The 24,768-nt window shown below is 51.6% G+C and overlaps 1 protein-coding gene across 1 annotated transcript in view; it reads right to left on the bottom strand.

Annotated features, from left to right (window-relative positions):
- Nucleotides 1-24,768, bottom strand: part of LOC122543998 (neurexin-1-like) — a 1,169,973-nt gene that overhangs the window by 954,424 nt on the left and 190,781 nt on the right. Inside the window, exons 6-7 of the mRNA XM_087983596.1 lie at nt 15,110-15,493; nt 13,166-13,369 (exon numbers count right to left, since the gene is read on the bottom strand). Coding sequence (XP_087839722.1) covers nt 13,166-13,369; nt 15,110-15,493 — 588 coding nt within the window. The remainder of the gene's footprint in view (nt 1-13,165; nt 13,370-15,109; nt 15,494-24,768) is intronic.

The raw sequence follows: 24,768 nt of genomic DNA, 5'->3' as shown, positions 1-24,768 counted from the left end.
TCTCACAATCACTCTCACACTCTCACTCATACACTCTCACACACTCTCTCTCACACGTACACACTCCCTCACACTCTCACACTCACTCTCTCTCTCACACTCACTCTCTCACACACTCTCATACTCGCACTCTCTCACACTCACTCACACACACACTCTCACACTCACTCTCTCTCACACTCTCTCACACTCACTCTCTCTCACACACTCTCTCACACTCTCTCTCACACTCTCTCTCACACTCTCTCTCACACTCACACACACTCTCACACACTCTCCCACGCACACTCTCTCACACACTCTCACACTCACTCGCTCACACACTCTCACACTCAAACATTCTCTCTCACTCTCTCAGTCACACTCATAAACTCTCTCTCACACTCTCACATACTCTCACACTCACACTCTCTCACACTCTCTCTCACACTCTCTCTCACACTCTCTCTCACACTCACACACACTCACACACTCTCCCACGCACACTCTCTCACACACTCTCACACTCACTCGCTCACACACTCTCACACTCAAACATTCTCTCTCACTCTCTCAGTCACACTCATAAACTCTCTCTCACACTCTCACTGTCTCTCACACTCACTCTCTCTCACACTCACTCTCTCTCACACTCTCACACTCACTCTCTCTCACACTCTCTCTCACACTCTCTCTCACACTCTCTCTCACACTCACTCTCTCACACTCGCTCTCTCACACTCGCTCACTCACACACTCTCTCTCACACTCACTCTCACACTCACACACTCACACTCATACACACTCTCTCACACTCACTGTCTCTCACACTCACTCTCGCACTCACACAATCTCACACTCACTCTCTCTCACACTCACTCTCTCTCACACTCACTCACACTCTCACATTCACTCTCTCACACTCACTCTCTCTCACACTCTCACACACTCTCACACTCTCTCACACACTCTCACACTCTCTCACACACTCTCACACTCTCTCTCACACTCACTCTCTCTCACACTCACTCTCTCTCACACTCACTCTCTCTCACACTCACACACACACACTCTAACACGCACACCCTAACACACTCTCTCTCTCACACTCTCTCACACTCTCTCTCACACACACTCTCACTCACTCACCCACTCTCATTCACTCTCTCACACACACGCTCACACACTCGCTCTCACACTGTCACACTGACACTATCTCTCTCACGCACTCTCTCTCACGCACTCTCTCTCACACGCGCACTCTCTCACGTACACTCTCTCATGCACTCTATCGCACACGCATTCTCTCACGCACTCTCTCACACACACATACTCTCTCTCACAATCTCTCTCACACACTTTCTCACACTCTCTCAAACTCACACTCTCACACACTCTCTCTCACACTCTTTCTTTCACACACTCTCTCACACTCTCACACACTCTCTCTCACACACTCTCGCACACACAAACTCTCTCACATTGACACACTCTCTCTCACATACCCGCTCTCTCTCACACACACTCTCACTCACACACTCTCTCTCACACCCTCTCTCACACTCTCTCTCACACTCTCTCTCACACTCTCTCTCACACTCTCTCTCACACTCTCTCTCACACTCACTCTCTCACTCACTCTCTCACACACTCTCACAATCTCTCTCTCACTCACTCATTCTCTCACACACACTCCCTCTCACACACTCTCTCTCACACACACTCTCTCTCACACTCTCCCTCACACTCTCTCATAATCTCACTCTGACTCACTCATTCTCTCGCACACTCTCTCTCACACTCACTCTCTTACACACACTCTCACACACTCTTTCACTCACACACACACACACTCTCTCACACATACACTCTCACACTGACACTCTCACACACTCTCACACACACTCTCTCACACTCACTCTCACACTCACTCTCACACTCTCACTCTCACACACACTCTCACACTGACACTCTCACACACTCTCACACACACTCTCACACTCACACTCTCACACTCGCTCTCTCACACTGACACTCTCACACACACTCTCACGCACTCTCTCACGCACACTCACACACTCTCTCACACTCTCACACTCTCTCACACTCTGTCACTCTCTCTCACACACTCTCTCTCACACACTCTCTCTTACACACTCTCTCTCACACACTCTCTCTCACACACTCTCTCACACACACTCTCTCTCACACTCTCTCTCACACTCTCTCTCACACTCACACACACACACACTCTCTCTCACACACTGTCACACTGACACTATCTCTCTCACACACTCTCTCACGCACACTCTCACACACGCACTCTATCGCACACACATTCTCTCACGCACTCTCTCACACTCACACGCACTCTCTCTCACGCACTCTCTCTCACGCACTCTCTCGCACGCACTCTCTCGCACGCACTCTCTCGCACGCACTCTCTCGCACGCACTCTCACACACGCACTCAATCGCACACGCATTCTCTCACGCACTCTCTCACGCTCTCTCTCTCACACACTCTCTCTCACACACTCTCTCTCACACACTCTCTCTCACACACTCTCTCTCACACAAACTCTCTCACATACCCACTCTCTCTCACATACCTACTCTCTCTCACACACACACACTCTGTCTCACTCACACACTCTCTCTCACTCACACGCTCTCTCACACACTCACACTGACACACTCTCTCTCTCACATACTCTCTCACACTCTCTCACACTCTCCCACACACACTCTCTCACACACTCTGACACTCTCTCACACTCGCTCACACACACACTCTAACATGCACACCCTAACACACACTCTCTCTCACACTCTCTCTCACGCACTCTCGCACTCTCTCTCGCACTCTCTCACACTCTCTCTCGCAATCTCACTCTGACTCACTCATTCTCTCACACACACTCTCTCACACTCACTCTCTTACACACACTCTTTCACACACACACTCTCACTCACACTCACACAGTCTCTCACACACACACTCTCTCACATACACACTCTCATACTCACGCACACTCACACACTCTCTCTCATTCTCACTCACTCTCTCTCAAACACACTCTCTCACACACACACCCTCTCACACACACTCTCTCACACACACTCTCTCACACACACACACTCTCTCACACACACACACACTCTCTCACTCTCACTGTCACACTCTCCCTCTCATACTCTCCCTCTCACACTCTCCCTCTCACACTCTTTCTCACACACTCTTTCTCACACACTCTTTCTCACACACTCTTTCTCACACACTCTTTCTCACACACTCTTTCTCACACACTCTTTCTCACACACTCTCTCTCTCACACACTCTCTCTCTCACACACTCTCTCTCACACACACTCTCTCTCACACACACTCTCTCTCACACACACTCTCTCACACTCTCTCTCACACACTCTCTCACACTCTCTCTCACAATCTCACTCTGATTCACTCATTCTCTCACACACTCTCTCACACTCACTCTCTTACACACTCTCACACACACACTCTTTCACTCACACTCTCACACACACACTCTCTCACATACACACTCTCTCACACTCACTCACACACTCTCATTCTCACACTCACACTCACTCACACTCTCTCTCAATCACACTCTCTCTCACTCACACTCTCTCACACTGACACACTCTCTCACACACTCTCACTCTCACATACATTCTCTCACACACACTCTCAAATACACACTCTCTCACACACACACTCTCTCTCTCACACTCTCACTGTCACACTCACTCTCACACTCTCTCACACACACACTCTCACATACACTCTTTCTCACACTCTCACACACACTCTCACACACACTCACACACATTCTCACACACACTCTCTCACATCCTCTCACACACACTCTCACAATCTCACTCTGACTCACTCATTCTCTCACACACACTCTCTCACACTCGCTCTATTACGCACACTCTCTCACTCTCACACACTCTTTCACTCACACTCACACACACACTCTCTCACACACACACTCTCTCACATACTCACTCACACACACTCTCTCTCACAATCTCACTCTGACTCACTCATTCTCTCACACTCTCACACACTCACACACACTCTCTCTCACAATCTCACTCTGACTCACTCATTCTCTCACACTCTCACACACTCTCTCTCACACACTCTCTCTCACACACTCTCTCTCACACACTCTCTCTCACACACTCTCTCTCACACACACTCTCTCACACACACTCTCTCACACACACTCTCTCACACACACTCTCACACACACACTCTCACACACTCTCTCACATACACTCTCACACACAATCTCTCTCACAATCTCACTGACTCACTCATTCTCTCACACACTCTCTCACACACACTCTATTACACACTCTCTCACTCTCACACACTGTGTCACTCACACTCTCTCACTCTCACACACTCTCTCTCACACTCACTCTCGCACTGACACACTCTCACACACTCTCTCACATACACACTCTCTCACATACACACTCTCTCACACACACTCTCTCACACACACTCTATTACACACTCTCTCACTCACACACTGTGTCACTCACACTCTCTCTCACTCTCACACACACTCTCTCACACTCACTCTCGCACTGACACTCTCACACACTCTCTCACATACACACTCTCTCACACACTGTCACTCTCACACACACACTCTCTCACACACACACTCTCTCACACACACACTCTCTCACACACACACTCGCGCACACACACTCGCGCACACACTCGCGCGCACACACACTCGCGCGCGCACACACTCGCGCGCGCACACACTCGCGCGCACACTCTCGCACGCACACACTCTCTCGCGCACACACTCTCTCACACTCTCACACACTCTCTCACACTCACTCTCGCACTGACACACTCTCACACTCTCTCACATACACACTCTCTCACACACTGTCACTCACACACACTCTCTCTCACACACACACTCGCGCGCACACACTCGCGCGCACACACTCGCGCGTGCACACTCGCGCGTGCACACACTCGCGCGCACACACTCTCTCGCGCACACACTCTCTCACACTCTCACACACTCTCTCACACTCACTCTCGCACTGACACACTCTCACACTCTCTCACATACACACTCTCTCACACACTGTCACTCACACACACTCTCTCTCACACACACACTCGCGCGCACACACTCGCGCGCACACACTCGCGCGTGCACACTCGCGCGTGCACACACTCGCGCGCACACACACTCGCGCGCGCGCACACTCGCGCGCGCACACACTCTCTCACACTCTCACACACTCTCTCAATCTCTCTCACACACTCTCTCACACTGACACGCTCTCTCTTACACGCTCTCTCTTACACGCTCTCTCTTACACGCTCTCTCTTACACGCTCTCTCTCACACTCACGCACACTCTCTCGCACTCTCGCACTCTGTCTCTCGCACTCCTCACTCTCTCACACACTCACACACACACGTTCTTTTAACACACACACTCTCTCACACACTCACTTTCACTCACACACTTTCACACACATAGACTCTCTCTCGCACAGACTCACACACACTCTCTCACTGTCTCACTCGTACTCTCACACACGCTCACACACTCTCACAGACTCACACAGACTTTCACAGACATACTGTCACTCATACACATTCTCTCTCTCACACACTCTCTCACTGTCTCTCACACACACACTCTTACACTCACGCTCACTCAGACTCACACAGATTCTCTCTCACCCACACATTCTCTCACACATACACATTCTCTCTCACACACACTCTCTCATACATACAATCTCATGCTCTCTCTCACACACACTCTCACGCACACTCAAAGACATACACACTGATTCACACACATTCATTCACACAGACTCACATACACACACTCACTCACACATTCTCTCTCTCAAACACTCTCTCCCTCACACACACATTCTCTCACACACACATACTCTCACTCATACACATTCTTTCTCTCACACTGTCTAACACACACACTCTCTGTCACACTCTCTCACACACACATACTCTCACTCATACACATTCTCTCTCTCACACTCACACTGTCTAACACACACACTCTCTGTCACACTCTCTCACACACACACACACTCTCTCACATATACACTCACACATACAGACTCTCACACACACACACTCTCACACACAGACTCTGTCTCACACACACATTCTCTCTCTCACACATACAATCTCATGCTCCCTCTCTCACACAAACACTCTCTCACATACACCCTCTCTCAGAGACAGACTCTATCTCACAGTGTCTCACACACACACATTCTCTCTCTCTCACACACACTTTCTCACACATACAATCTCATGCTCTCTCTCACACACACAAACACTCTCTCACCCACTGAGACATGCACACTGACTCACACACACTCATTCACAGACTCTCACATACACACACACACGCTCTCTCTCACACTCTCTCACACACACTCTCTCACACACACACGCACAGTCTCTCTCTCACACATACAATCTCATGCTCCCTCTCACTCTCTCTCACACACACACACTCTCTCTCACGCGCACAAACACACTCTCTCACACACTCTTGGACATGCACACTGACTCTCACACACATACATTCTCACACACGCGCTCATACACACTCTCACACACACTCTTGGACATGCACACTGACTCTCACACACATACATTCTCACACACGCGCTCATACACACTCTCACACACACTGTCACACACACTCATACACACACACACGCACACTTTCTCACACACACACACAGAATCTCTCACACACACAGACTATCACACTCACAAACACACTCTCATATACACACACACAGACTCTCACACTCGCACGCACTCACACAGACTTTCACACATACTCTCTCACACACACTCTCTCACACACAATTTCATGCTCACTCTCACACACACTCAGACATACATACTGACTCTCACACTCATTCACACACTCTCACATGCACACACAATACAAACACACACATACACCCAAATGTACACTCTCACACATTCTCTCTCTCTCTCTTTCTCTTTCTCTCTCTCTCTCACTCACACACATATACACACACACACTCTCCCACCCCCACACACTCTCTCTCCCACACACCTTCTCTCTCCCACACACTCATGCACACATACATACAAACACACACAAATGTACACTCTCACACATGCACAATCTCACACACACTTTCACATGCATACAAACACACACACATACTCACAAATGTATACTCACACACACTCTATCTCAGTCACATACCTCCTCCCGGTCAGGACTGGGCTGAGAGTGGGAGGATGGTAGATGGAGGAAAGAGACCTCTGTCACCCAGTCCCTCCATCAGAGACTGGGACACAGTGAACCCCACCTCCCCCTTCAGGCCTTCAAAGGACAGCCCCTGAACCCCAACAGCCCATTGTTGGAATCGGCTGGACTGATCCCCTTCCCTTCCACAGCTTGGAAAGCAGAGGCTGTGGCTCAAGAACTGACAGGGTCAGTCCAGAATCGGAGAGATCCAGGGGAACCTCAGATTTCACTCTGAGAGACCGATCAGGGACAGGCCAAGTGGAGCTTGACTTGTGACCAGTGGGGCGCTTAGTACCAGTTGGGCTGGAGGACAGGCATCACCGTGCACGTAGTTACTTGCTTCGGGCCGCAGATAGAGGTCATTGAAGGGTTTTTGCACCATGACTTGAGACATCAACGATGCAGAGACAGGGAGATGATAGCATCAGAAACACGCTCCGAGCTGCAGTTTAACAATTGGAGCAGAGAGTTCAGATGACATTTCAAAAACATCTCAAATCATTATAAGCCAACTCCGATACTAAGGAGGTTGGGAATGCTAACTTCTTTACAAATCGCAACAGATATTCAGCTAGAAATCCCGGACAGTGCACTGGTACACGTTCATGCCAAAAAGAGGGGGGGCACAGCCGAAAACAGAGAGAGTTATGCATACCAGAAAGTGGGAAACACAGAGGGAGCTGTGTGTACTGGAGAGTGTGCAACAGACGGGGAGGGAGCTGTGTGTACTGGAGAGTGTGTAATACACAGGGAGCGAGCTGTGTGTACAGGAGTGTGTAACACAGGGAGAGAGCTGTGTGTACTGGAGAGTGTGTATCACACACGGAGGGAGCTGTGTGTACAAGATAGTGTGTAACACCCGGGGAGGGAACTATGTGTACTGCAGAGTGTAACACTAGGGAGGGAGCTGTGTGTACAGGAGAGTGTGTAACACAGGGAGGGAGTTGTGTGTACAGGAGAGTGTGTAACACTCAGGGAGGGAAATGTGTGTACTGGAGAGTGTAACACACGGGGACCGAGCTGTGTACTGGAGAGTGTGTAACACTCAGGGAGGGAGCTGTGTGCAACACACAGGGAGGGAGCTGTGTGTACAGGAGAGTGTGTAACACATGGGGAGGGAACTGTGTGTACAGGAGAGTGTGTAACATACGGGCAGCGAGCTGTGTACTGGAGAGTGTGTAACACGGAGGGAGCTGTGTACTGCAGAGTGTGTAACACTCGGAGGGAGCTGTGTGTACTGGAGAGTGTGTAACACACAGGGAGAGAGCTGTGTACTGGAGAGTGTGTAACACTGGGAGGGAGCTGTGTGCGCTGGAGAGTGTGTAACACACAGGGAGGGAGCTGTGTGCGCTGGAGAGTGTGTAACACACGGGGGGAGGGAGCTGTGTGTACGGGAGAGTGTGTAACACATGGGGAGGGAACTGTGTGTACAGGAGAGTGTGTAACATATGGCGAGCGAGCTGTGTACTGGAGAGTGTGTAACACACTGGGAGGGAGCTGTGTGTACTAGAGAGTGTGTAACACACTGGGACGGAGCTGTGTGTACAGGAGAGTGTATATCACTCAGGGAGGGAGCTGTGTATACAGGAGAGTGTGTAACACATGGGGAGGGAACTGTGTGTACAGGAGAGTGTGTAACATACGGGGAGCGAGCTGTGTACTGGAGAGTATCTAACACACGGGAAGGGAGATGTGTACAGGAGAGTGTGTAACACGGAGGGAGTTGTGTACTGGAGAGTGTAACACACAGGGAGGGAGCTGTATGTACAAGAGACTGTGTAACACACAGGGAGGGAGCTGTGTACTGGAGAGTGTGTAACACAGGCAGGGAGCTGTGTGTGCTGGAGCGTGTGTAACGCATAGGGAGGGAGCTGTGTACTGGAGAGTGTGTAACACACGGGAACGGAGCTGTGTGTGCTGGAGAGTGTGTAACACACTGCGAGGGAGCTGTGTGTGCTGAAGAGTGTGTAACACAGGGAGGGAGCTGTGTGTACAGAAAAGTGTGTAACGCACGGGGAGGGAGGTGTGTGCTGGAGAGATTGTAACACTGGGAGGGAGCTGTGTGTGCTGGAGAGTGTGTAACACATGGGGAGGGAGCTGTGTGTACAGAAGAGTGTGTAACGCACGGGGAGGGAGCTGTGTGCTGGAGAGATTGTAACACTGGGAGGGAGCTGTGTGCTGGAGAGATTGTAACACTGGGAGGGAGCTGTGTGAACTGGAGAATGTATAACACATGGGGAGGGAGCTGTGTGTACAGAAGAGTGTGTAACACACAGGGAGGGAGCTGTGTGTGCTGGAGAGTGTGTAACACATGGGGCGGGAACTGTGTGTACAGAAGAGTGTGTAACGCACGGGGAGGGAGCTGTGTGCTGGAGAGATTATAACACTGGGAGGGAGCTGTGTGAACTGGAGAATGTGTAACACATGGGGAGGAAGCTGTGTGTGTGCTGGAGAGTGTGTAACACACGGGGAGGGAGCTGAGTGTACACGAGAGTGTGTAACACACGAGAGAGATCTGTGTGCACAAGAGAGTGTGTAACACAGAGGGTGGGAGCTATGTGTACAGAAGAGTGTGTAACACACAGGGACGGAGCTGTGTACCGGAGAGTGTGTAACACACTGGAAGGGAACTGTGTACTGGAGAGTGTGTAACACAGGGAGGGAACTGTGTACTGGACACTGTGCAACACAGGGAGGAAGCTGTGTGTGCTGGAGAGTGTGTAACACACGGGGACGGAGCTGTGTGTGCTGGAGAGTGTGTAACACATGGGGAGGGAACTGTGTACTGGAGAGTGTGTAACACAGGGAGGGAGCTGTGTACTGGACAGTGTGTAACACAGGGAGGAAGCTGTGTGTGCTGGAGAGTGTGTAACACACGGGGACGGAGCTGTGTGTGCTGGAGAGTGTAACACGCGGGGAGGGAACTGTGTGCAAAAGAGTGTGTAACACGGCGAGGGAGCTGTGTACTGGAGAATGTGTAACACACGGAGGGAGCTGTGTGTACTGGAGAGTGTGTAACACATGGGTATGGAGCTGTGTGTGCTGGAGAGATTTTAACACACGGGGAGGGAGCTGTGTGTACAGGAGAGTGTGTAACACACAGGGAGCTGTGTACTGGAGAGTATCTAACACACGGGAAGGGAGCTGTGTACAGGAGAGTGTGTAACACGGAGGGAGCTGTGTACTGGAGAGTGTGTAACACACGGGGAGGGAGCTGTGTGTACAGGAGAGTGTGTAACACACAGGGAGGGAGCTGTGTGTACGGGGGAGTGTGTAACACACAGGGAGCTGTGTACTGGAGAGTATCTAACACACGGGAAGGGAACTGTGTACAGGAGAATGTGTAACACGGAGGGAGCTGTGTACTGGAGAGTGTAACACACAGGGAGGGAGCTGTATGTACAAGAGAGTGTGTAACACACGGAGGGAGCTGTGTACTGGAGAGTGTGTAACACAGGGAGGGAGCTGTGTGTGCTGGAGAGTGTGTTACACACTGGGAGGAAGCTGTGTGTACAGGAGAGTGTGTAACACACAGGGAGGGAGCTGTGTACTGGAGAGTGTGTAACACACGGGGACGGAGCTGTGTGTGCTGGAGAGTGTGTAACACACGGGGAGGGAGCTGTGTGTACAGGAGGGTGTGTAACACTCAGGGAGGGAAATGTGTGTACTGGAGAGTGTGTAACACACAGGGAGGGAGCTGTGTGCACAGGAGAGTGTGTAACACACGGAGGGAGCTGTGTGTGCTGGAGAGTGTGTAACACGGGGAGGGAGTTGTGTGTACAAGAGTGTGTAACACAGATGGAGGGAGCTCTGTGTACAGGAGAGTGTGTAACATAGAGGGAGGGAGCTGTGTGTACAGGAGAGTGTGTAATACACAGGGAGGAGCTGTGTACACAGGAGAGTATGTAATATGGGGTGGGAGCTGTGTACTGGGCAGTGTGTAATACAGGGAGGGAGCTATGTGTGCTGGAGAGTGTGTGACACACGGGGAGGGGGCTGTGTGCACAGGAGAGTGTGTGACACACGGGGAGGGGGCTGTGTGCACAGGAGAGTGTGTAACACACAGGGAGGGAGCTGTGTGTACAGGAGAGTGTGTAACACACAGGGAGGGGGCTGTGTGTACAGGTGAGTGTGTAACATAGTGTGGACAGTGTATCTTTGTGTTGTTGAGTTGTAAAGAGAACCCCATACCGCGCAGACATGTTCTCTGCTGTTTTGTGGATCAGCTGGCTGTATTAAATCAATACCTGCACACCTCTCGGTGCCCTTTCACTTACAGACTCAACAGGTCACCTTGTTGGCTCCTTCAGATGTGAGAACATTTGACCTGCCCGAACGTTTATGGGATCAGTACCCCCCGCCTCCCCTCTCTTGCCCATTGCAGCTCAGAGGTGGGAATGTCAGCTTTCCGAATACTTCCAGTGACCCGAGAGAGAGAGAGACAGAATGGAACTACGGCAGGATAATTTCCTCCTGTACCCCCTCCCCCCGCCCATGATCCTGGGAATAAGTCTGTCCGACTCGCCAGCCTTCGGAGCTCGGCAGCTGAGCCGCAGAAACTCCACTCTCTGCTCCCCACTTGGCAGGTCGACCGTGTGAGGCTGCAATTTGTCGTCTATCCTTGCTTGCCAGATGAGACCTCCTCAAACCCCACCTCGGCCACCTCCCTTCACCTCTGAGCTCTCTCCGTTTGCCCGCGCCCATGTCACAGCCCCCTCCCCTCCCTCTTGCACAAGCCGAATCGGCTCTGCAGCGTTTGAGTTACTCGTCCCAGATCCATGCCCTCTGGGGGTTGATCTGGGGGAAATAGGAGGTTGGGCCGATCAGAGTTGGCGTCCCGTCTGCGCCTCAACGCCGATAAAAGCCAGGAGTGGGCTCAAGGGGGAGTCAGCACAGCACGCTAACGGGAATTCACCCCGTGTAGATCACACTGTCTCTCTTGTCACTGGGGACTGGCATTTGGAAAGGCATCTCCCTTCGCGTCGTTGATGTGAGGCATATGAGAGAGATCCAGAGAGAGAGAGAGTTCAGTCGCAGGGTGCACAGGTGTTGGAATGGATTCAGTTCAAGATGGACCTTGGTGCAACTGATAGGAGGGAAAGAGCGAAGGGTGAGACAGGGAGAGAGAGAGAGAGAGACCGAGAAAGAGAGAGAAACAGTGAGAGACAGAAAGTGAGTGAGAGACAGAAAGAGAGAGAGAGAGAGACAAGGACGGATAGAGAGATGGAGTGGGGAGAGAGAGACAGGGAAGGAGGGAGAGAGAGACAGAAAGTGAGAGAGAGAGATAAATCTGTTGCACTGAATGTCCCATCCAAGGCTCTCTCCATCCCAGCAGTGTTCAGGGATCCCCGTTCTGAGCTCCGGCACAATCAGGAGGACACTGCTCCTTTCCACACCATCACCAATCTCTGAACACGGGGCACGGGCCAGGGGATAGTTGGAGGGGGTCATGGGGACACCGTGTGCTCTTGCGTTGCCCGCTTGACTGGGCGAGGAGGGGGCAGTGCCCGGCAAACCCCTTCCCTCAGAGAGTGAGGGGGGGAGACACTGGCTCCATTCTGTGGTGGGGGGGAGGCGCCCAGTCGATGGAAGCCATTTGAGGCATCGCTTTCTCTCTCTCTCTCGCTCTCTCTCTCTCACACGCGCACGCATCCCTCACTGCCCGGAAGAACCCGTCGAACCCCATCCCCTCACTCCCTCGGAGCTCCCCCAGGGGCTGGGGTGGATCGCCAAGGAGTGGGAGAAGAGGTGGGGTTCATCCGAGAGATCAGAGAATCTTCCGTCGATACCAGAGAAGGAGTTGGGGGGGGGGGGGGGGGTAGGTTACCTAAGTTGACGGTCAGCTTCACCCGTCCCCCGTCCAACTCAAGCCTGAGGGTGTCCGCAGAGACTTTGGAGGTGGTGGCCATGAGCAGGCCGTAGGCTCTCTGTGACATGAACCGCAGGGAGATGTCTTCAGCTTCTGTGTGCATCACCGTTGGCATGATTACCTTCATGTACATGCTGCCATCGTAGCTGAGGACGGTCCCCTCTGCAAAACAAAACCAAGCGTGGGTGGAGAGGTGAAAATGTGTTGCTGGAAAAGCGCAGCAGGTCAGGCAGCATCCAGGGAACAGGAGAATCGACGTTTCGGGCATAAGCTGCCCTTCTTCAGGGCATCAGCTGCCCTTCCCCTCGTGGGTGGAGAGGGGAAGGGCAGCTGATGTGAGGGAGACCACCCTCAATCTCCCACGTGCCCCCTGTCCCGCTTTCTGAGCAGTGGGACAGGGAGAGAGGGGGATTCCCCGACCAACCATCTCCGTCCCTCCACTCCTGATCACTTCCTTCCCCTCGTCTACCGCGTCCTGTCCAGTCACCACCCTCCAGGCACAGCTCGGACCAGACAGGTCTTCACCCCCCCACACACACACACACACACACACCCGCCAGCTCACCCCCACATCACAACCTCCCACTCTCTCTCCGCCCAGACCTCCCCCTCTCCCAGTTGCATGTCCCTCTCTCCTCAGACTTCCGTCCCTCCCTGTTTCCCCCTTCCATCTCCTCCCTCACGTCTCCCCACTCTCTCTCCCCTCGAACCGCTCCCCTTCCTTGAACCACCTTCTCTCCTTCCACCCCCTGCCCCGGATATAAATCCCTCCCTCGAACCTCACATTCTCCCTCTCTCCGAAGTCCCTCGCTCCCACTCCATCCTTGGAGCTCTCTCTCTCTCAGGTATCCCCCCTCACTACAACCTCCCTCAGAACTCTCTATCTCCCTCAGGCCTCCCTCCCTTCCTCAGACCTCCATCCCTCAGACCTCCCTCTCTCTCTCCCTCAGACCTCCATCCTTCAGGCCTCCCTCGGTCCCTCAGACCTCTGTCCCTCAGACTTCCCTCTCTCTCTCCCTCAGACCTCCCTCCCTCCATCACTCAGACCTCCCTCTCTCTCTCCCTCAGACCTCTCTCCCTCTGGCCCTCAGACCTCCCTCTCTCTCTCCCTCAGACCTCCCTATCTCCCTCAGACTTCCGTCCCTCAGACCTCCCTCCCTCCGTCCCTCAGACCTCCGTCCCTCAAACCTCCCTCTTTCTCCCTCAGATCTCCCTACCTCCATCCCTCAGACCTCCCTCTCTCTCCCTCAGACTTCCCTCCCTCCGTCCCTTAGACCTCCCTACCTCCCTCCCTCAGACCTTCGTCCCTCAGACCTCCCTACCTCCGTCCCTCAGATCTCCCTATCTCCCTCCGCGCACAACCACAGCAGCCAATCCCGCCCCCCCACCCTCGATTCCCGGTGCCCGATTCCCATGGTCTGTATCCTGGTTCCCTATGTCCAGTTCCCGGTGCCCGATTCCCAGTGCCCAGATCCCAGTTCCCAGTGCCTGATTCCCAATGTCAGGGTCCCAGTTCCCGGATCTGGGCTCCCAGTGCCCGGTGCAGCTTCCCAGTTCCTCCTTCCCGGTGCCCGGTTCTCAGTTCCCAGCACACGGATCCTGGTGCCCAGTTCCCAGTGCATGGTTCCTGGTACCCGGTGCAGCTTCCCAGTTCTCACTTCCCAGTTCCCGGTGTCCAGTTCTCAGTTCCCAGTGCACGGATCCTGGTGCCCAGTTCCCGGTGCAGCTTCCCAGTTCCTGTTCCCGGTTCCCAGTGTCTGGCTGTCAGTTCTTGGTGCACGGATCCCAGTTCCCGCTGGTCTGGATCTCAGTTCCCTGTTCCCAGTGCCCGACTCCCAGTTCCCGCTTGCCTGGCTCCCAGTTCCCGGTGCCTGTATCCCGGTGCCCGGTGCTGCATCCTACCCGTCTCACAGTTCCTGCCGAAGTAGCCGGTGCCAGTGCAGTCACAAATGTAGCGGTTCCAGCCCTCACGGCACTGTCCCCCGTTCCGACACGGACTGGTGCTGCACTGCTTCAAGGTTTCCCGGCTACAGAAGCCGCTGACCCCCCCGGTGTTCTGGAGCTCAGCCAGGCGCCGGATGTCCCGGCTTCGCCCGTCGATGAAGAGGTCGCGCACACAACCCACGTAGCCGTACCGCAGGAAGGCCGTCCACAGCTCGGGGGGCAGCACCAGGTCCAGCTTGTTTTCTGGGAGACCCCCCAGGTACATGTCGCTGTCCAGGTCCAGGATCTCACTCTCACCGTTGGCCACGAACGGGAAGTGGCGGCTGTTCACCGATATCGAGCCTGCAGTGGAGGTAGGACAACGCAAGAACATTGTGTCGTTTTGTTCCAGGTTTACCCGTGAGCCATCATTCACTGCCCATCCCCAATTGCCCCCGGGATGGTGTGGGCCTGGGTAGGATGCTCTTGGGAGGGTCGATGTGGAGTCGAGAGTGTGTTGCTGGAAAAGCAGAGCAGGTCAGACAGCTTCCAAGGAGCAGGAAAATCGATGTTTTGATCAAAAGCCCATCATCAGGAATGCCCGAAACGTACATTCTCCTGCTCCTCGGATGCTGCCTGACCTACTGTGCTTTTATAGCGCCACACTCTCAACTCTGATCACCAGCATCTGCAGTCCTCACTTTCGCCTGGCAGTGTTGGTTTGGACTCAATGGAGCAAATGGCCTATCTCCACACTGTAAGGACTTTTTAATTATATGCAGAAGGTGAGGGTGAGCCGCCATATTGAACCGCTGCAGTCCGTGTGCTGTGAGTTAGATCCACAATGCACTGGGGGAGGCAGTTCCAGGATTCTGACCCAAGGAACGGCTGATATATTCCCAAGTCGGGATAGAGAGTGGTGGGAACTTGCAGGGGGGTGGTGTTCCCATGTATCTGTTGCCGTTGTCCTTCTAGATGATAGTGGGTTTGGAAGGTGCTGTCTGAGCAGCCTCGGAGTTGCTGCAGTGCGTCTTGTAGATGGTACACACTGCTGCTACTGAGCGTGTGGGGTCGGGGGGGGGGGGACAGAGTGGATGTGAGGCCAATCGAGTGGGGGCTGCTTTGTCCTGGATGGTGTCGAGCTTCTCGAGTGTTGTAGGAGCAGCCCCCATCCAGGGGCAAGTGGGGAGTATTCCCTGACCCTCCTGACTTGTGCCTTGTTGATGGTGGGACAGGTTTTGGGGGAGTTACTCGCTGCCTGATTCCCAGTCTCTGACCTGCTCTTGTAGCCACAACAAATATGGTGAGTGCAATTGAGTTTCTTGTCAATGTTAACTCTACGGATGTTGATATTGTGTTTGTCAGTGATGGTATCACCATTTAATGTCAAGTGGGAGATGGTTAGATTCAGTGATGGTATCACCATTTAATGTCAAGGGGGAGATGGTTAGATTCAGTGATGGTAACACCATTTAATGTCAAGGGGGAGATGGTTAGATTCAGTGATGGTAACACCATTTAATGTCAAGGGGGAGATGGTTAGATTCAGTGATGGAAACACCATTTAATGTCAAGGGTGAGATGGTTAGATTCAGTGATGGTAACACCGTTGAATGTCAAGGGGGTGATGGTTAGATTCAGTGATGGTAACACCGTTGAATGTCAAGGGGGTGATGGTTAGATTCTCTTTCAATGTGAATGATCAGGGATTAGTGCTGGGTGTTGGTAGTTGAGGGAGAGGCTCCCGTGCTATTCATTCAAGAGAACTAAAGCTGGGCCCCATTGTGGGACTGAAAAGGCCTCTGACAGTGCAATTTCACTCTTTGGGTGACACACCATGGGGCTAAAATTGGGAATTCATCTGTACCCTTTTACACTCACAGGCCACGCAATCATATGCAGCCGTCGAATTTTAAATCTCGCTTATTTCACCAAAACATCAAGGTCAACTTTTACAGGAATCATATCGTCAGGGGGTTTGAACCCCACCATGGAATGACTGTGGTTGGACTGACTCTCCCTCCCCTGGCTCTGAACCCTGCGGAGAAGAGCGGCCTTGCTCCGTATTCTGGTCTTTCTGAGAGTTGCATGAGACTTCCTGGGCCGTTCCCACCAGCCCCACTCCTATGGCTAGCGAGAGGATGTTGCCAGGGTTGGAGGATCTGAGCTACAGGGAGAGGCTGAACAGGCTGGGGCTGTTTTCCCTGGAGCGTCGGAGGCTGAGGGGTAACCTTATAGAGGGGCATGGATAGGATAAATAGACAAAGTCTTTTCCCTGGGGTCGGGGAGTCCAGAACTAGAGGGCATAGGTTTAGGGTGAGAGGGGAAAGATTTAAAAGGGACCTAAGGGGCAACTTTTTCACGTAGAGGGTGGTACGTGTATGGAATGAGCTGCCAGAGGATGTGGTGGAGGCTGGTACAATTGCAACATTTAAGAGGCATTTGGATGGGTATATGAATAGGAAGGGTTTGGGGGGGATATGGGCTGGGTGCTGGCAAGTGGGACTAGATTGGGTTGGGATATCTAGTCGGCATGGACGGATTGGACCAAAGGGTCTGTTTTCATGCTGTACATCTCTGACTCTATGACTCTATAAGGACTCTGGAAGTGGGGAGCTAAAAATGTAGTGGTTGTCCCATGCACAAGGTGATCAATTCATTGTTTGTCTACATTTCATCCCCTTCTTCCTTATTGGGTCCTTGTGGCTGCAGTGCACACACATTCACACCATCCATTCCAACACAGCATCCAGCCCATTGTCCCCACCTGGAACCAGTTGTGATTCGAATTAAGTTCCGGGTCTCTTATAGTTAATTAATCACTTCGCTGCAAGTAGGGATGGCTGACAAGGGTTTGGGATTGGCTGACTCTTTCTTCTATGCGACCCTTCGGAAAATGCCCCCTCTGCAGCCTTGGCTTGCCAGGGGAGGCAGCCTCTCTACTGGTCTGTCCAGAATCTGATGCAGGGCCAGGCTGGGAAAGGGCAGTGCCCAGGAGGGGATGTGGTAACATTGCTGTGTTTGTATCCGATTAATGCTCAGAGTTCAAAATCCCACTGCAGGGGATGGTGGTGGAATTTCAATTCAGTGAACAAATCTGAGATTAAAAACTTTTTCCTGATGAAGGACTCCTGCCCGATTCTCCTGCTCCTCGGATGCTGCCTGACCTGCTGTGCTTTTCCAGCACCGCTCTGATTTAGACTCTGACCTCCAGTATCTGCAGTCCTCACTTTCACCTAACATCAGCTATCATTGATTATTGTTCAGAAAATCCACCGTCCTCGCTTGGTTTGACTTCGACATGAGATCACACATCAGGAATACTGCGTGCAGTTCCGGCCACCTCACTATAGAAAGGATATTCTTAAACTAGAACGTGTGCAGAAAAGATTGCTACCTGGACTGGAAGGTTTGAGTTATGAAGGAGACTGAGGGATGAGCTTACAGAGGTCTATAAAATCATCAGGGGTGTCAATAAGGTAGACTGATAGCTTTCCCCCAAGGTAGGGGAGTCTATCAACGGAGGGCATAGGTTGAAGGTGAAAGGGGAGAGATACAAAAGGATCCGGGGTGCACTTTTTTCACACAGAGGGTGGTGAGTGTCTGGAACAGGGCTGCCAGAGGTAGTGGTGGAGGTGAGTACAGTTTTGTCATTTTTTTTCACTAGATTCCCGACAATATGGAAACAGGCCCTTCGGCCCAGCAAGTCCACACCGATCCTCTGAAAAGTAACCCACCCAGACCCATTCCCCTCCCCTACATGTACCCCTGACTAATGTACCTAACAACTATGGGGCAATTTAGCATGGCCAGTTCACCTAACCTGCACATCTTTGGATTATGGGAGGAAACCGGAGCACCCGGAGAAAAACCTACGTAGACACGGGGGGAGAATGTGCAAACTCCACACAGACAGTCACCCGAGGGTGGAATCGAACCCTGGGACCCTGGTGCTATGAGGCAGCAGTGCTAGCCACCGTGCTGCCCATGAACGTTAAGAAACATTTGGACAAGTACATGGATGGGATAGGTCTGGAGGCGATATGGACCAAAAGCAGGGCAAATGGGGCCATTTTAAATTATGAAAATTGGCTGCATTGGGCAAGTGGACCGAAGGGTTGGTTTCCAGCTAAGACTCCACCTCAGTGTGGTTGATTCTTCGTTCTCCTCAGGGAATCTGTCATTGGACAGACAGCACCATTGGTGATACAGCACTTCCTTGTCGACCCTGAACTGGGAAAGCGTCTGGTCAACCACAGTGCACGAGGTTTTGGCTTCAGCACCACGGTCAGCGACTAGAGAGGGCGTGAGGGGTCAACCCAATGATGGGCAGTCAAACAGTCCAAAACCCCCCTGAACACATGATTCAGTCGTTGGGCGCCCTCAAGACAGAGATCAAGAGCACTCGGATGTTATATGCCTCATGGGATAGCACGGGAAAATGACAGAAAGATCCAGAACGCTCAAGGGACTGAGTGCCACTCTTGTTCCAGGATATTGCCACACAAGGCACGAATTCGCGTTATCATCAACATTGCCAATCCTCTCTTGCCTTTGTTAGAAAATCAAATTTCTATCTATTAATTAGAATTGTTAATGAATTGGGGGAGCGATGGCACAGTGGCATTGTCGTTGAACTGTTAATCCAAAGATGCAGGTAATATCCCAGGGAATCAGGTTCAAATCCTGCCACAGCAGATGGTGAAATTTGAATCCAAGTCTGGAGTTAAGAGTTGTCTCATAATGATATCTCTCTCTCATTTTCAGTGAGGGTCCCTCACACACCCTCTCTCATGTTCAGTGAGGGTCCCTCACACTCTCATTTTCAACAAGAGTCCCTCTCCCTCTCTCTCTCTCATTTTCAGCGAGGGTCCCTCACAATCTTGTTGGGGGAAAACCCCATCAAATTCACTGATGTCCCTTTCGGGAAGGAAACTGCCATCCTTACCCGGTCTGGGCCTACATGTGACTCCAGACCATGTGGTTGACTCTTGACTGCCCATCTGGGCAATTAGGGATGGGGTAATAGATGTTATTCTAGCCAACGATGTTGTTAACCCTGCAAATGAATATTAAACAGTTTTCCTACGTTCAACCCGGTTGGGAACATGAGGAACCAAAGTGGTTGTTTATAATTTGGCAACGCGCAATTCTTTGGCATTACTAACTCTCTTTTACTTTGAATCTTCCTGTTTCAACTTGTACCCTGCTCTCACAGTCAATATCTGGAAACGACACGCACATTGCAGCATCATAGCGTGTCAACTGAGGCTAGGAATACTCCATCTTGCCCCAGATCACTCAGAGCCTGCTCTTCTTTGTAAACTAATAACTTATGGGGAGCCCAGACACTTCAGTGCCAGTGAATGCAGCTCTGTTTTTATATTCACTTGGGGGATGTGTGCGTCATGGACTGGGCCCAGTTTTTTATTGCCCCCTCCCATCCCTAAATGCCCCTCTTGAGAAGGTGGGGTTGAGCGGCCATCTTGAACCACTGCAGTCCATGTGCTGTGGGTAGACCCACAATGCACTTGGAGAGGGAGTTCCAGGATTCTGACCCAAGGAACGGCCGATATATTCCAAAGTTGTAATGGGGATTGGTGGGAACTTGCAAGGGGGATGGTGTTCCCATGTATCTGCTGCCCTTGTCTTTCTCCTTCGAAGTGGTCGTGGGTTCGGAAGGTGCTGTCTGTGGAGGAGTGGGGACTGTTGGGACGACCTCCTTGAGGGATTTAACTTCACTGTGCCCACTGAGGGGCAGGGGAGGGAGAGACCCAGGAATGAGTGCACATCCATGAACGTTTGCATCTCTCCAGTCATAGAATGTAGAACAGTATCGCACAGGAGCAGACCCTCCGGCCCACAATATTGTGCCAAATTAAACTCATCCCTTCTGCCTGCCCTTGGTCCATCTCCCTCCATCCCTTGCATATTCATGTGTTTAACTAAAAGCCCCCATTGTGTCTGCTTCCACTACCACCCCTAGCAATGCGTTCCACACTCCTACCACTCTCTGTGTAAAAAACATGTCCCTCACATCTCATTTGAACTTTCCCCCTCTCACCTTAAATGCATGCACCCCAGTATTAGACATTTCAACTCTGGGAAAATGATTCAGACTATCAATCCTATCTGCATCTCATAATTTTGTAGCCTTCTATCAAGTCTCCCCTCAGCCTCCAGAGAAAACAACCTGTGTTTTTCCAGCCTCTCCTTACAGCTCATACCCTCTAATCCAGGCAGCATCCTGGGAAACCTCTTCTGCACCTTCTCCATAGAATCCACATCCTTCCTGTAATGTGGCGACCAGAATTCAATGCAACACTCTGAAGTTTGGCCTAATCAAAGTCTTACACAACTGCAGCATGACATCCTGACTCTTGTACTCAATTCCCCGAACAGTAAAGGCAAGCGTGCCATATGCCTTTTTTACCACCTTATCTACTTGCATTGCCATGAATTTCATAGAATCCCTACTGTGTGGAAACAGGCCATTTGGCCCAATTAGTCCACACCGATCCTCCGAAGAGTACCCCACCCAGACCCAGTCCCTTTCCCTATTATTCTACATCTCCCCTAACTAATGCATCTACACACCCCGAACACTATGGGACAATTTAGCATGGCCAATTCACCCTAACCTACATATCCCTGGGCACTATGGGACAATTTAGCACGGCCAATCCACCCTAACCTGCACATCCCTAGGCACTATGGGACAATTTAGCATGGCCAATCCACCCTAACCTGTACATCCCTGGACACTATGGGACAATTTAGCACGGCCAATCCACCCTAACCTGTACATCCCTGGACACTATGGGACAATTTAGCACGGCCAATCCACCCTAACCAGTACATCCCTGAACACTATGGGACAATTTAGCATGGCCAATCCACCCTAACCTGCACATCCTTGGACTGTGGAAGGAAACTGGAGCACTTGGAAGAAACTCCACACAGTCACAGGGAGAACGTGCAAACTCCACACAGACAGTCCCGTGAGAGTGGGATCGAACCCGGGTCCCTGGCGCTGTGAGGCAGCAGTGCTAACCACTGAGCCACTCAGGGAGTGCAGCACAGATACAGGCCCTTTGGCCCACCATGTCAGTGCTGACCCACAAACGCCAATCCCATTTACACTAATCCCATTTCCCTATCCTTGGTCCATAGCCGAGGCATTTTAAGTGCTCATCTATATGCTTCTTCTGAAATGTTGCCTGAAGAACCTGCTATCATTCTCTCAGGGAGCACCTTCCACCTTTCTACCATCCTTTGGGTGAGAAATATTTCCTCAGATCCTCTTCGAAACCACCTAGTCCTTCCCTCAAACTTATGCCCTCCGGTCGTAGATATGTCTGCCATGGGGAAATGATTCTCACAACACACTCCAATGTATGTCTCTCAATTTTACACATGTCAATCACCATCCATGACCAATCCCCTCTGCTCCAGGGAAAACAAGCCCAATCTAATCCAGTCCCTCTCACAACTGAGACTCTCCAGGGCAGGCAGCGCCTGGTGAACTTCCTCTGCACCCTCTCCATCGCAATCATGTCCCACCAATAATGCAGTGACCGGAACTCCACACAGTATTCCACCTGCGGCCTACCTGAGGTTGGACAAAGTTATAAAAGGATGTCCCTGCTCTGACATTCCACAACCCAGTGCCATGTGTGCCATCCTCACTACCCTCTCTAGCTGCGTTGGCACCTTCAGAGATCTTGTAGACTTGTACACCAAAGTCCCTTCCTCAGTACTGTCTCTCGGGACATACCATCTATAGTGGTCCTGACTGGACCTCCCAAAATCCATCATCTCATGTTTATCGGGATTAAATTCCATTGGTCTGCTTGGGCTGGCACCGTCCTCAGTGTGCGCATGGAACCTTGGGGGTCTGTTGACATTATCATCTCGTTTCAAGTCTCTTTGGCCAAGGTAAATGATTGCAGTCGAAAGTGGTGCAGAGACCTGCAGTGTCCCGACGAGGGGTAGGTCTTCCTGAGAAAGGTCTGCTGTCTTTCCTTCCCACGGTAGTGTCCCCTCCTCCTGGGTCTGGAGCCCCAGGTTCAACCAGACATGCAAAGCAGGGGTGGTGGTAAAGCAGCGGGACTTTGTCACTCCAGGTGCCCAACTCTTTGTCAATCTGCATGCTCTCCTCTGTCCCATTGAGGACATCACCACAGAAGAGATTCCAAGTGTGGTGTTCGGGAAAGTGAACCCAGCCAATGAATCTACCCAGTGAATCAAGCTACAAATGGCTGCCTCTGTCCCACCCGCAGGGTAGTGTCACCGCTAGCAATCTATGAGAAACCCTCTGAAACTTGAAATGGCAAGTCCTTTGAAGGCATGCGGAGATGGGTTCTTGAGTTGCCGAGTGGCTGAAAGATTACTCAAGGGTTTCGCGGGAGTGTGGAGTCAAACTTAAAATCAGGGCAGCCGACATCTTAGTTAGTAGATGGGCAGAGTGGTCTACTCATGTTTGTATGTCAGTACAGTGAGCATGACAACTAACATTGCTCTTGTGAATAAAATATAACCCATCCAATTTACTCACAGCCTTCAGGGATGGGGATATGGCAGCTGTATCCAGGAGCAGGGGTGAGGGGTGGTGGGATGTGAGGGGAGAGGATCAGTGGTGATGCTCATGAGAGAGGTAAGGCATATTTTTCCCATCATTGCCGCCCCCCCCCCCCCCGCCCCACCACACATACACCTACTCACTCATACACGTTCTCGCACACACACTCAAGACACTCATGAACACATACAAACACTCATATACATACACAACACACAAAAACACACACACGCACATTCTCTCATGTGTACCCTCTTACACGCGTACATACACACAGACTCACGCACACCCTCTCAAATGCACACATCTGCTCACACACACTAACACACACTCACTAACATATACTGACACACACTCAAACATACACAGACTCTCATACATCTCTCACAATCTCTCATAGACAAACACTCGGTCACACTCACACTTTTTCACACACGTGTACACTTTCTCCCACACACACTTCTCACGAACATGCTCACATCCACCCTCCTCCACACTGTCACACCCGCCCACACACGCACCATCACACATTAACACATACACACACTCTCGCTCTCACACACCTTCACACGCACCCTCATATACAAACTCAAACACACCTTCCCAGACACACTCATGCACACTTTCACTATTACACACACACCCTCACATACCCCCTCACACTCTCACAGACATATGTTCACACACACCCTGACAAGACCCTCATGCACACACACATACATTCCTCACACACATACCTTCACACATAAACACACCTGAACACACACTCTTACACACATTATCACACTACACCCTGACACACACTCAAGTACACACACCTTCACACACCCTCACAAATATACCCTCAAACACATACCCTCATACACATACCATCAAACACATCCTCACATACACTCACATACACACACCCTCAAACTCATATATACACCTCCTTACACACATTCACTCCCACAGACACAAATTCATATACACTCACATTCTCACACTCTCTACTCACACATGCACACGCCCTAATTCACATACTCACACACATTCACACACTCTCTCACACACTCAT

The sequence above is a fragment of the Chiloscyllium plagiosum genome, unplaced genomic scaffold (genome assembly GCF_037043375.1).
Source record: "Chiloscyllium plagiosum isolate Xiang-an unplaced genomic scaffold, Cpla_swu_hap1 HiC_scaffold_46, whole genome shotgun sequence".
NCBI classification, from domain to species: Eukaryota; Metazoa; Chordata; class Chondrichthyes; order Orectolobiformes; family Hemiscylliidae; genus Chiloscyllium; species Chiloscyllium plagiosum.
This window is presented reverse-complemented; position numbering and strand designations above follow the sequence as displayed.